Source organism: Papilio xuthus, unplaced genomic scaffold (assembly GCF_000836235.2).
Source record: "Papilio xuthus unplaced genomic scaffold, Pxut_1.1 DF826961.1, whole genome shotgun sequence".
Lineage (NCBI taxonomy): Eukaryota > Metazoa > Arthropoda > Insecta > Lepidoptera > Papilionidae > Papilio > Papilio xuthus.
The window spans coordinates 667467-680590 of record NW_013531688.1 but is presented as its reverse complement, the minus strand read 5'-3'; the positions used below and the strand labels follow the sequence as shown (position 1 = coordinate 680590).

The window sequence follows — 13124 nt, the reverse complement described above, 5'->3', positions numbered from 1 at the left end:
TACAATTAGTCAGTATACAAATAGATAGTAGGGAATGTGTATATTACTTGTCTGAGATGCGCGTGCAGTATGCGCGTGAGTGAGTGCAGCGCGCGGTGCTGGTCGCGCAGGCGGTCGTCGCGAGCACCACCAGCCTCGCGGCTCTCCACCGGCGGCAGCACGCAGTGGGTCACCGTGGTCCGCTCCATCAACACTTGACTCAAATCCTGAACAAAGATACATAGACGTTGTATGCTAGAAAAGATTTCATATTTTTACTTGGAGGAAAATATATTTAAAAAGTTATAATCATAAATATAAGTTACGTTATAGCTCTAAAATAAAGAAAAAAACATATTAGGCAAACTTTTTCTTCCAATCTGCACTTCTAGTAAATCGAGATCATTGACGTTTTGTTTGTGGCACTTACAAGTACAATATCCGTATGATCCAGTTCAGGGGTGGCATCGACGTGGTCCGCAAGGAAGGCGAGGTACGCCGCCAGGTGTCGCGGCGCGCACTCCACCAGGCAGGCGGCCCGCACGCGCGCCACCGCCTCCCCCCGCACCGCGCCCCAGTGTCGCAGCTGCCACAGCAGACCCAGCCACTCGCTATGCATACAAATATCAAATTTAACACATACATTTATGGAGTATTTTACGATTTAAAAAAATAGACTCACTCGGGACTAACATCCGCATTGTAATCCAACTCCACGGTGTCTTCGGATTGCGACAGCACTAGTTTGAGACCCTGCAAATTTTAATACAATAATTTAAAGATAACTCACATTCGCCCAACTTTAAAAGTGCGCGGAGAGGGTTCACAGAAGAAGGATATTTCTCTTTCCATATCTCTACGTTCCACCAGACCTATTTGACTTTCAGAAAAGTGGAGGAAAGGCAGGAGTGGGGAAAAGGCTGTCTAATGTATAGCTAGTGTTGTTGAATCACAACTGTTTTGTTACAATGTGTTTGTGTGTGTAACTTGCCCTATTAGCGGCAGCACGCGTGTGCTTGTGGGAGTGAGCGAGACGCTGCATGTAGTAGTGCAGCACTGCTCGCGCGCCCTCCTCGCTGGCCAGCGTGCGGCGCAAGTGTGCGCACAGCTCGCCCGCTTTGCTCGTCTCACTCGCCCCGCCCCCTGCAGTGCCCGCCCCGCCCGCAGACAGGAACTCGCACAGGCATTGCACCGGCAACACGCTACACAACACATGTGCTCCTATGATTTTTATTTATGGAAAATCGCCACGTGACTCATTAGCTCTGGACGTGTTAATAATAAAGAACTAATTCTCGACAAAGCAGACTTGATGAGATTACGAATAATTAAGGTTTCTACTACAAAAACTGGTCGTTACCATGTAACATTTACCTAAGTTCTAGCTGGTCGTGTTTAAGCAGCTGGTGCAGCCAGGGCATGGCACGGCGTGTGCCATGTCGCTCCACTAGCTGCAGCAGCAACGCGGGCTGCCGGCACAGCAGCCGGCCCAGCCGCAGCTGCGTGCTAAGCGCCGCCAGAGCCTCAGCCACACCGCTCGGTGGACGTCGCGCTGGGCCCAGCGCGTCCAGTACTGATAACTATAGTTTATAGGTTACTTTTACGATTCCTAGACTTTATATCAATATCAAGAATCAAACATGAACACGTTATTAAAAAAAAAAAAACAAGCGCCACTAGATGTAAGCTCCGTGAAAGAGTAAATAAAGCTAAAGGTGTCAATTAAATGCATAAAACCTTTACAAGTCAGGCAATTAACGTGGTTCGTGGTAAAATTTGTACCTGACTGAGCAACCTGGAGGTGTGCTCTGTGACGGGCAACTTAGAGTTGCTGGCGGTGGCGAGATGCGTCTCCAGCTGCAAAATGGTCGCGCGCTCCGCCTCCAGCCGCTCCGCCTCTCCAACGCCACTCGTACTCCACTCTATACTTGGCTTTCTGAAATACAGTGTTAACACCTTCACTGACGCCCATTCACATTACGTGGCATTGAAAGTGTTAAATAAAATAACATACTAAAAAGTCCGACTTACGCTTAGTTTCTGAGATCAAAATCTCTGTCATTATTTCTGACAAATCTGAGATAGTAAATGTTTTAAAAAGGGATTTTGGTATCAAAAACCCACGATAAAACAGTCATTTTAGTAAGAAATATTCCTTAGAAATGCTGCCAAAGAATATGAAAGGGTTGACAATATGTTTTATCGACGTATTCCTATATTAAAAGCTATAGTAATCGTCATCAACCTTTTTCACTATCAAAAAGTCCTCACCCAGTGATACACATCTCGATGAGTGCTCGCAGCGTGGGGTACGTGGCGGCGGCGCGCTCCGCGAAGCCCTGAGGGTTGTGCGCAGCCAGCATTGTGAGCAGCATCCAGCCGCGCCAGTACAGCGATGTTATCACAAGAGCAGGTGGACTGTAACTGTTACATGAATTAGTACTACTAAACTTATTTCTGTATTTTCATATCCGACTCGAAGGATCAAGAAATTAATTGAAATTGCTTTACGAAATAAACGGACAATTTATAAATATTAATAAAATTAAAGTGTCTGTATGTAATATTAGTACCCTGCTGGTAGTGTGATGTTGTCAGGCGGATGGAACTGGCACAGCTGGAAGATATAGTCGACGATCTCCAGCTTGTCGACCTGCAGCGGCAGATCGTCTGCTGGCAACGCACACGCGCGCCGCACCAGTTGCTCCACCAGCTCGAACACCTCTGCTGGAGATACTGGAATATCCTGGCGGACGAATGTAGTTGATAAGTATCTTACACAACCATCTCTCTGATTTCCAAATATTTATAGACCTACTAATAATCGTCCGCGAATCCATCTATGCGGGATTAAAGAATACATAATAGTGGATTTTCAGCCCTACTGTATATGGATATGAAATTTCATAAAAACACGAGAAATTTATATATAAGATTTATTTTGATAAGCGACAAAGATATAGTCCTTTTTCCTCATTTTTAAATAGCTAATTAGCTCTTATATTAATAGTTCTCTGTAAGATATTTAATTTATGAAGCGAATTGAATGGATTGTACCTTGGAAAGTCCAATAAATATAAGCCTGAGGAGCGTGTTCTGCGGCAGCGGCGCCTCGCAGCAGAGCCGGTAGCAGAGCGCGCGCTCAGACTCCGGCGGCCAGTTGTCCGCCTTGCTGTACGCCTCCGCCGCCTCCACGAACATTATCTACACATGACAAAAAGAAAAAACTAACATCTCCCATTGGCTCTACGACATAGATCTTGGCAGTCGGAAAATATATGAAACTTGTCAGTCATATTTTGACCAATTAGAAAGCAGCTGCAAGCCTATTTATGTGTTGCCATTTTTATAATTACGAAATACCATAATAATATCACGCTTCACACAACTTATTAAATGGAACTAAGAGAACTCAGGTCATAAGTTGCATATCAATCGCTTGGAGTTGGACGACCTTCGGAAGCAGTTAGGAAATTTTAGCTTACTGGTAACACTACAAACTTTTCAACCAAACTGTCAATGTCAAAAAACTGTCATAAGATTCTGGTGCGTACGTGCGTGCGTGCGTGCGTACGTACCTTGTTGAGTGCGTGCTGATAGTCATGCCTGGCGGGCCGGTAGACAGGCACCGCGGTGTCGAGCAGCCAGGCGAGCGCGTGCTGCTGCAGCGCGCACAGCTGGGCGCGGTACTCGGGTGCGTGCTTGCTGTGCGCTGCCGTCACTACGCAACAGCATGCGAATAGATCCGCTAACGACTGGAACGCACGCTCTCGGATCTACAAAAATATAAATATATGATTTCACACTTGCGCTTGAAACTAACGTAACATAACATTTGAATATTCTTTTTCTCTACAATTAGTAAGTACGTTTCAAAATTATGACACGATTCACAACTCAAGGAATAATTTGTTATTTACTCAACTAACCTAACTTTATTAGGTAAATATAATAAACCTATCTGATCGTTAATCTGTGTTTTACTTGCTCTAAACTTTTACTCTTACAAGCTAAATAGCCTGTACAAAAAGATTTATCATATTTTAATGAGATATTTTAGTAAATAATAAAGGATTATTAAGTATATAATGATATAAAAATATATAATGTTTGTTTATCGTGTAGTATACCTCTTGCGGCGGCTCGTGCTGTGGGGGCGCTGCGAGCGCGGCGGCGAGCGGCAGCAGCGCCTGCGTCTCTGAGCGCGCGGCGCGTACACATTCACGCAACATGGCGCGCATCGGACGCAAGTAGTCCTCCGACCTGAACAATAGTTCCTGCACAACATACATTGAAATCTTATTAATGTGAAAGTTTAGATGGATGGATGTTTGTTTGAAGGTATCTCCGGAACGGCACAACGGATTTTGATAAAATTTGGTACACTAAAGAACGTAGTCTGGAAGAACACATAGGCTACTTATTGAGTTTTTTTAATCCGCATAGACGGTGTCACGGGCGACAGCTAGTAACACTGTATATAAGCAAGAAAATAAAATAAACTGACTAACAATGATTGTATCGGGATACCTACGACACTTGACTTGAAGAAGTTCAGTCGCTTAGGCTAGGATGACCGGTATAATGTACTTTACTTCTATCTCATTTGACTTATTTATACGAATAGTTTTCTTATAGACAAGACCGTTGTTGTATGTATGTGTGACCTGGTAAGTCTCCGCAATGGCTGCAGGAACGAGCTGTGGCTGGGCGTGCACTAACGCGGCGAGCACGGCCATGTTGTTGGGTGAGCGCGCGTTTGATAGCTCATTGTAGATTGTGTGGGTCACCACGCTGCGCAACAACGCCGGACTGTCTGACACCATCTCCCTGTTCACATACATCGAAAAAAAAAACAAATTTACTCCAATTAATTAACACAGATGTCATTTTTGGTAGTAGATTTTTCTATGTCCTTTATAACCCTTAAAACGTCGTGTAATCGTCTATTATGAATTGTAAAATCCTAAGAAGAAAATCGACAAAACACATATAGACAAATTTCGTTACATGAGCGAGACAGAAGACATGAACAGTGACTGAGGGCGACCGATACTTCTAACGTCTATTAAATCTGATATAAGGCAGATTAATCTGAGTAGTTAGCGTGACGTTTACCTAAGACAGGCCTGATAAGCAGCCTGTAGCGGTTTAGTCTTGAGTCTCATTCGGGCGAGCTGAGCCAGCACCTCGTGGTCGCGCGCCGCACTGGGCCCCGCGGCGGCGGCGTTCGCGCACACGTACGCGAGCAGCTCCTGCGCCGCTCGCCACAGCTTGCCCGAGTGCAACCACGCCTCCAGCCGAGATGCAGCTATCATGCGTATCTAAAAAGTTTTTTTTTTAATTTATTACATAAAAAAATACGAAAGAATTTCAAAAATCATCATTAGTTTTATTTCTAAATATATTATATTTCCTTTCTCTCTCTCTTAAGGTGTCTCTCCATTTAATGGAGGTTGGCTTAGTGAACTTTCAAACCCGTAAATTTATATGAATCGTAACTAAAATGGCAACCACCACAACCAAATAAATGACCTTGAATTAATTCCATTGAGAAATTATAAATTGTTACAATGTAAAAAAACAATAATCGCAAATTAAATCTAAAGGCGCTAAGAATTAACAGAGCTTTTACCTCGGGGAATCCACATGTAGCGGACAGCAGTTTGAGAAAGCCTTTGCCGATGGTGTCTGGAGCGGTGCGCCGCTGTATCTGCTCCTTGATCGCCTCCAGCACCATGGCTTCTACTGTTTCGTAACTGCTAGTATATCTAAACAAAACATATACTTACTATATTACTTTACTATATGTTTTTTTAATAATCATGTCATTAAGATATTAAAAGTTATAACTTTCATTTGCGGCATAGAAAAATTGCTTTTTATACAGAACTTAAGCATAAACATTCATTCAAATAAAAAACAGCCGAGGTTTACCGTTTCAACATTTATCTTAATTATCGTTGGTTTCTGAGACCAAATCATCATTTAAAACATCTGTCTTGTTAGAGAAATTAAAAGAGATATGTTTTATACAGGGATGATTTCAGAAACCAACGATTAATGTTTAAAAGCATACAATACGAAGGAAGTGTTGTTCTAATAAAAGTGACATACCGTGGTGACACGTTGTACTCGAGGTCGGTGTCATTGTCATCGTCAGCATTCCCCAGCAGTGGTGAGCCCGACCCTGATGGTGACATTGTACCTATCACATTAAAATTATAAAAAACGAACTCGCATTGCAACTATTAACCCTACCATAATTCCCTCAACATTTATGTTGACAAGTGAATAGTTACTAAATAATCCGCATGTCGCTAGTTGTACTAAAGTCATATTTTTTTTTTATATTTCATCAATGTATAAAAACAAGCCGTCGACCGCGATTCATAAAAAAAACCTTAATTAGTAATCAATGTATTCTTCCAGACTATATTCTATATGTATGCCATATTCCAGCGAGATCCGTTAAGCTGTTCTGAAGAGACCTTTTAACAAACATCCATCTATACAATCCTCTTTATAATTTAAGTAAGATAGGTCCCTGTTTTCGGCGAGGGTCGGTGGCTCTGGGGTTAAGGCACTTGACTTGTAATCTGCAGGTCATGGGTTCGAATCCCGCCATGTACCAATGTGTTTTTCGATTTACATATGTACGGCGTTCTTACGGTGAAGGTATACACCGTGATGTAACCTGCACATATCTGAGAAGGAATTCAAAGATATGTGTGAGGTCAACCCGCACTGGGCGAGCGTGGTTGACTACGGTCTAGTCACCCCTAACTTAGGGTAGGCTCCGAGCCCCTCGGTGGGGACGTATAACGAGCTGATGATGATGAAGTCCCTGATTTGTTCTCTCTGGATTTCCATAGAGCATTGTAGATTCAAACAAGTATAGTAGTATCAGCTTACATTAATCAATTTGAATGAGATATCAAGGCGATTGCTGCCCTGAGAGGAATTTAATTTTAAAAGAACAAAAAATCTCTTTTATTCTCTTTGAGAAAACAAGAGTGGTGGAATACACTAAAATAAATAATGTTTAATAATAATAATAAAAAAGTAAGTACAGTTACCCAATGTATTATCGGAGGGTATGAGGTGTGAGGGGGGCTGTTTGGTGTTGAAAGCGGTGACAATGTTCTCCACAAAACACTTGCACCATGAGCAGTCCACCCACCAGCGCTCGTTCAGTGCATCCTCAATGTACACCTACATGGAGTATGTAATATTACTATACTAGCTATCGCCCGGGACTCCATATGCGCTGAGTAAAAAAAACTTAATAGTAGCCTATGTGTTCCTCCAGACTATGTTCTATGTTCGTGCCAAATTTTATTGAAATCCATTGAGCCATTCTGAAGATACCTTGTAAGAAATATCCATACATCCATCTAAATATTCGCATTATAAGTAAGACAGTAACGCAATTTAAGTGGTAGTCGCAAAGTTAAAGAATATAGTACTTATTACAACTATACTTATAATATATGTAGGTAAATTATTTGAACACTTATAGTAGACAAAATAAATAAAAACAATACATACCTTAATAAAAGTATCAGGCCAGGTAGAACTGTCCTTATGTCCTGCATACAACATGTTACAGGCTAATACAAATATAAGAGGATTTCCTTTGTTTTTGAAAGCGGCTCCTTGTTCTCTCTTCAGTAACGTACATAGACTCTGTGTGACAGTCTCGTGGGCAAACATGTTGGGTCTTATCTTCGTAAGGTACAGCAGACTCATGCAGAGGATTATATCAGCTTTTGATCTTTGTGATTTGAGCAAACGAATTGATCCAGTTAACAATCCCAACTGAAATATATTATGTATTTGTTTTTTATAAGAGGGGTAAACAGCGGGAACATCTAGGTAATCAACACATAACTACTGTACTTGTATATAGTATAAATACTGGAAAAATATTACTATATTGTATTTTTTTATTACACAGCTGTAGTTATAAGAAAATATACATTAACTAAAAGTAATGATTGTGATTAAAATAAAAACACAGTTTTGTCTTTATGATATATCCACCACCAGACAAATATATGTGAGTGTTTAGCCGTTTTTATATGAGTTTACTTTATCTTTAGTAAATGAATATACTTACTAATTTATCAGAATTATGAGTGTCCAATGCTTGAAGAACATTGGGCACTAAATCAACAGGCTCCACATCTAATGAGGCACCTCCAACTGTCTCAGCTGGTGAGCCTATACGAGACCTCTTGCTTGGGGGCTGACTCCCAAACCCAGAAGATTCCCGTTTTCTTTCCACACCTAAGTTATAATATATATGTTCAGTTCTTGTTGCTTATCAGGCATATTCTATTTCAATTCTAATTGGAATAATGCAACATATTTTTGAGGCATATTTTAATTTAAGATTAATTAATATTATTTAGTTAATCTAATAATATGATTTCACAATACAATATTGACTGGCATTAAATTTTATTTTTATCAGTTGGAACAATTAATGAACCAAGAAATTGTTTTAATGGTACAAGAACTTACCGCTTGTGGAGGGCTTGTGTATATTTCTCTTTTCGGAATCTCTAGAGACTACTACCGTGGACTTGCTGCCGAGCGCAAATATATCTTGGGGATGCTGCGGGGCCTTACTTTTGGCCCCACGGCCTGCCGATGACATTTTACCTCTTTCCATTCCGATTTTTTTATTAGAAACCAAGTAATTTTATCAACATTTCAAAGTATCTTGAACTGAAATTGAATTAAGGCCTGTTTTTATCGCTTTACACTAATCAATATATTTATAATATTTAATCATAACAAACAAGACGCCTCAAATCGCCTCGTCTCCAAATCGCCGCTGTCAAATTGACACTGGCATTGACATTTGTCAACCTTGCCAAATTCGCGAAAAGATACAGAACAGATCCTAGACATAGAGACAATTTTCCTGAAAGATGTAAATTAAACCATCTTAAGGAAGCTAATCAATTTTCGTGACAAATCTTGAACGTTTCAAACCAAGATATTATTAAATTTATTTATCTTTTTCCTAAATTACAAAAACTATAACTTTCTTACTAACAGCCATTGTCTTTGACGTGCCACTGCTGCCATCGATTGATTAAATATAAACTGACAGTCAAAACTAATTTTTATTGGAATTCATTGTTTCTCAGTCTTGTGATAGCGTATCCTCAAAGGTATTATATTATTATTATAAAATAATATTATATATCAAATAATATATTTCTGACGACAAGTACACAGAATTCCGATTAACCAAAAAAACAATATTTCAAGTTATGTAACACTTTAAGGTTATGTTTAACTGTTTCAGATGCTTTCTTCTTCTCTTCTCGGTGGCCTAAGGGCAGCTCGATCCTCAATCGTTATCACAAGAAATCTAGCTGCAGCGCAAAAGGCTACCGACCCAATTCAACAATTGTTTCTTGACAAGATCAGGGAATATAAACAGAAGAGCGCGTAAGTATTTTCATTAATATTTATTTAAATACTAAAGTACAATTTTGTTCTTAAATTTATTGTAAGTACATGAAAAATAAAATGAATTAACAGGCGCTATTGTAAATACTTTTGAATTAAACCAATTTAAAAACAAAAATTGATAAATAGTTAATTCCAAAAAAATAATAAACTTAAATCTAATTATAGCACAGGACCTGCTTTTAGTTAGTTAATTGCATCATTTGTTTTAACATCTTATAACATTGTTTTGACAGGGGTGGTAAGCTTGTTGACCCGAGTCCAGCCATTCAGAAGGAATTAAAATCTGAATTGGAGAAGCTTGAGCGACAATATGGTGGTGGTTCTGGAGTGGATATGACAGCATTCCCCTCATTCAAGTTTGAAGAACCAAAACTGGACCCCATTGATGAGCAGGCGGCACAGAAGTGAATAAGCAATGTAAATCAATCTTAGTGTAAAATATTTAAATAAAAGTCCACAGTAACTAAATATTCATTTACTGTTAAATAATATCAATTAGCAAGCTTAAAACAATTAAATACCGATACTATACTAATAGTATTCATATCCTATTTCTTTTTCGTTACAAACTCCTTGCCCTTCCAACTTCCAAAATGTGATACAACATATTTAAAATAGAAATTAAATATATTATTACCTAATGCAAATGATTTATCAATATGTTGAAAAGAAAACATATCACAAGTTCAGTTCATCTCAACCTAGGAGTAGCTTAGTATAAAAACATACATATACTTAAATATGTTAGCATTTATGGATGAAAATGATACACAAAATAGTAATAGAAACTCGGAAATATGAATATTGATAAATTTGACATGTAAAATGTCTACATTACCTATTGTTTCATGAAACAAAGTTTTAAGACACATTTTATTTGACATAAACATTCATATTGTTTGTACAATTGTTCTCCAAGCTGTTTGTATCTGTCGAGATCGACCTGCTGCGTCCTCACCCAGCCGGAGCGCCACACATCCGACCTGTGCGTCTTTTTCTCTACAAACACTGCCAGCAATACTGCAGTTGCGTAACTGTTGCTGCAAGACAAGTACTCAAATTGCGTTGAATCAAAATAACGCGCCCAATGATATGTCCAACAATTTTCCTTTTTCATGTATTTCATCATAAAATTCCTAACCTGTACCATGCAGTCGTTGATTTCTTCAGCTTTTAAATCCGATAAAATGATTGAAAACTGTGTACCGGGCCCTACATATCCGTAAATGGACTTTAACAGATTTAAAATGCCCATATCATAGTATGAGGTATGGTCAACCACACACATTCTAAAAATATTATACAATCCATAGTAGTTTGTGATTGCATGTTCCCGTTGTAAGATATCTATACGGATTGAATTAAATAATATTTTAGCAAACATCACTTTATGATGCTTTTCTCTGACCATCATTTCATTGCAACATCTCTCCACACAACTTTCTTGTGGTGGTATATAATTTATATAAGAGTTTATAAACGTAATTTTATTTAGAAACGTTTTACTCTGAAATGTATTAAGTATATTCTTTTTTCTTTTAACAATTCCTCTCATTAAAGTTAAAGCAATAATACCGAAAAACCATTTTAATATTAGTCTAGATCTAGATTCCTTCGATTCTTCCCATGCAATCAATAATTTATTGCACGATGATATGAAAACTGAGTTTTCGGCAGGACCGTATTGCTTTGATACAACTTCACAGGGTGATGCAAATGATGTTGATCCACGCCATTTTAATGACATATTATCTACCAGATCAGTAATATGAGATAACAAGACATCATTATTTAAATCAGATGAAGTTGTCTTTTGATTGTCATCGGTTTTGTTATTACTGGTGCCGATGTTATTTTTCTCCTCACTATTAGGTGTTTCTTCATTATGACATGGGGGTGCAGCAACATTATTTTTACTCTCATAATCACTGAATTTATTTGTATTTGGTTCTGTAACGTTAGGAGTTTTGTTAGATTTTTTTGCTATCGCTTTAAATTCACTGTTAAGCTTTTCTTCAGGTGACAAGAAAAACAAAGAACCATCATCTCTATACTCATTTTCATGCCAGATAAAATCTTCAGTTTCCGATGTAAGTGGAATAATAGATATAACTGCAAAAAGTAAATCAGAAACACGCAAACCTTTGGGTACCTTTCCTCCCACATAAAAGTTCAGAAATCTAGTAATAATATTTTTTTGTGTATTTAAATTGATAACTTTCGATGGAAAGAAGTTTTCTTGTGATATTTTAAAACAATCATAATCATCCCATGTTTCTGCTTTGGTATTTTCATGAATTGTGTTGACATTGTCACAATCAATGACAAAGTTTTCACCATTTTCTGTCACTTTTGATTCCAAATCATCCTTCAAAACATCATTATCTGTTTCATTTTGCTTATTCGTCTTATTATCTTTAGTGTTTATAAATTCTGATTGTAACATATCTTTGTCATGTAATTCATTAGTGTCTTTTGATTTTTGTATATTTGTACATTCTTCACTATCGTTTGTGGAAATTCCCGAATTTGTTGCAGCATCTTCACCAGAAACTACAATGTCTTCATTTGAACCATTTGAGAAAATTTGTAGTTGTTTCAACTCTTCCTCACTGCTGTGAATATAAATAGAAATATTATTTTCATTAAAGTCTGTAACAGTTTTCACTTAACAAGCCTCATTGCTTAAGCTTGCTGTAAATATAGCACAACATATTTGATAAAATATAAATATACAAACCCTGTCGTAAATAACAGCGGGTTACTTACTGTGCTCTTAAAAACATTTTTTTTAAAGATGAAGATAAGACACCAAAGTGGATCTGATATGTGTAAAATTTCAGATAGGAATGCAAGAAAATTAAGGAATATTTACATTGAACCTTCTATATATGAAGGTGTTAAGATTTTAGAGTAAAGAAAGATAAACCGATACTCCGTATTAAGCTTACCGGACACTAAACAGATAAATACTTTTCCTATCTCCTTTTTTCGTTTCTGCTACGTAAATCATTATTTGTTTATAGTTTACTTCACTAATCAGAATGCGGATTTAACTCCTTGGCTTGAACAAATCAGATCAGGCACTGATCAAAGAGTGTATAAAATACAGGACATAAAGAAGTTTATTATTTTTGTCAAACATTTCGGTGATTCACAGGAAATAATGCAAAAACCTAATTGCCAGTAATAATAAAAAAGATAGAAAAACTTTTAAGTTTAATGTAATGAAAAGAAGTTTGCATTTAGATCAAAATTACACGATTATGTATGTGCAAATATTTAATATTAATTTCATAAGTCTTAAATAATCAACTTAAATTGAAATAAATAATAAAAATATTATGGCAATACAATATCGATGGAGATATACGGCTGCCTGATTGGCCGATTTGTCCGCAAGATGGCGGTAAGTGCGTTCGAGAGAAAATTTCCGATGCAGGTTACGTGACAATAGCGTGATATGGATGACTTTTGGCGCTTTTTGTGCGATTTTTCTTACTGTTCATTTGTTGAAGCCAATGAGATTTATACATATATCAATAACTTTACTTGCATACGAAACCGTAGGTTTTCGACAACTAAGACTCATAATTACGTACATACATATTATACATAATTATTAGTTTTGGTACGCTGATTATTAATAA

At 37.8% G+C, this 13124-nt stretch overlaps 3 protein-coding genes across 4 annotated transcripts in view; 1 reads left to right on the top strand and 2 right to left on the bottom strand.

Annotated features, from left to right (window-relative positions):
* Positions 1-8793, bottom strand: part of IntS1 (integrator complex subunit 1) — a 16464-nt gene extending 7671 nt beyond the window's left edge. Inside the window, exons 1-19 of the mRNA XM_013315021.1 lie at positions 8509-8793; positions 8102-8271; positions 7531-7800; positions 7059-7194; positions 6097-6187; positions 5615-5750; positions 5098-5303; positions 4647-4809; positions 4110-4256; positions 3558-3755; positions 3037-3183; positions 2553-2725; positions 2251-2403; positions 1762-1915; positions 1354-1559; positions 971-1181; positions 662-732; positions 410-590; positions 48-206 (exon numbers count right to left, since the gene is read on the bottom strand). Coding sequence (XP_013170475.1) covers positions 48-206; positions 410-590; positions 662-732; positions 971-1181; positions 1354-1559; positions 1762-1915; positions 2251-2403; positions 2553-2725; positions 3037-3183; positions 3558-3755; positions 4110-4256; positions 4647-4809; positions 5098-5303; positions 5615-5750; positions 6097-6187; positions 7059-7194; positions 7531-7800; positions 8102-8271; positions 8509-8659 — 3123 coding nt within the window. The 5' untranslated portion in view covers positions 8660-8793. The remainder of the gene's footprint in view (positions 1-47; positions 207-409; positions 591-661; positions 733-970; positions 1182-1353; positions 1560-1761; positions 1916-2250; positions 2404-2552; positions 2726-3036; positions 3184-3557; positions 3756-4109; positions 4257-4646; positions 4810-5097; positions 5304-5614; positions 5751-6096; positions 6188-7058; positions 7195-7530; positions 7801-8101; positions 8272-8508) is intronic.
* A 262-nt stretch (positions 8794-9055) lies between these two features.
* ATPsynCF6 (ATP synthase, coupling factor 6) lies at positions 9056-9946 on the top strand. Its single transcript, XM_013315671.1, has 3 exons — positions 9056-9167; positions 9305-9450; positions 9708-9946. Exons 2-3 carry the CDS (start codon positions 9305-9307, stop codon positions 9880-9882), a joined length of 321 nt encoding a protein of 106 aa, XP_013171125.1. The 5' UTR covers positions 9056-9167; the 3' UTR covers positions 9883-9946.
* On the bottom strand, positions 9935-12618 carry LOC106120348 (uncharacterized). 2 transcript variants are annotated; one of them, XM_013315670.1, is made up of 3 exons: positions 12426-12618; positions 11617-12089; positions 9935-11424 (listed from the first exon to the last, which is right to left on the bottom strand). In XM_013315670.1, exons 1-3 carry the CDS (start codon positions 12485-12487, stop codon positions 10313-10315), a joined length of 1647 nt encoding a protein of 548 aa, XP_013171124.1. In that variant the 5' UTR covers positions 12488-12618; the 3' UTR covers positions 9935-10312. The 2 variants fall into 2 exon arrangements, with proteins under 2 accessions (XP_013171124.1, XP_013171123.1); XM_013315669.1 differs by having other exon boundaries at positions 9935-12089.
* Positions 12619-13124: the final 506 nt, after the last annotated feature.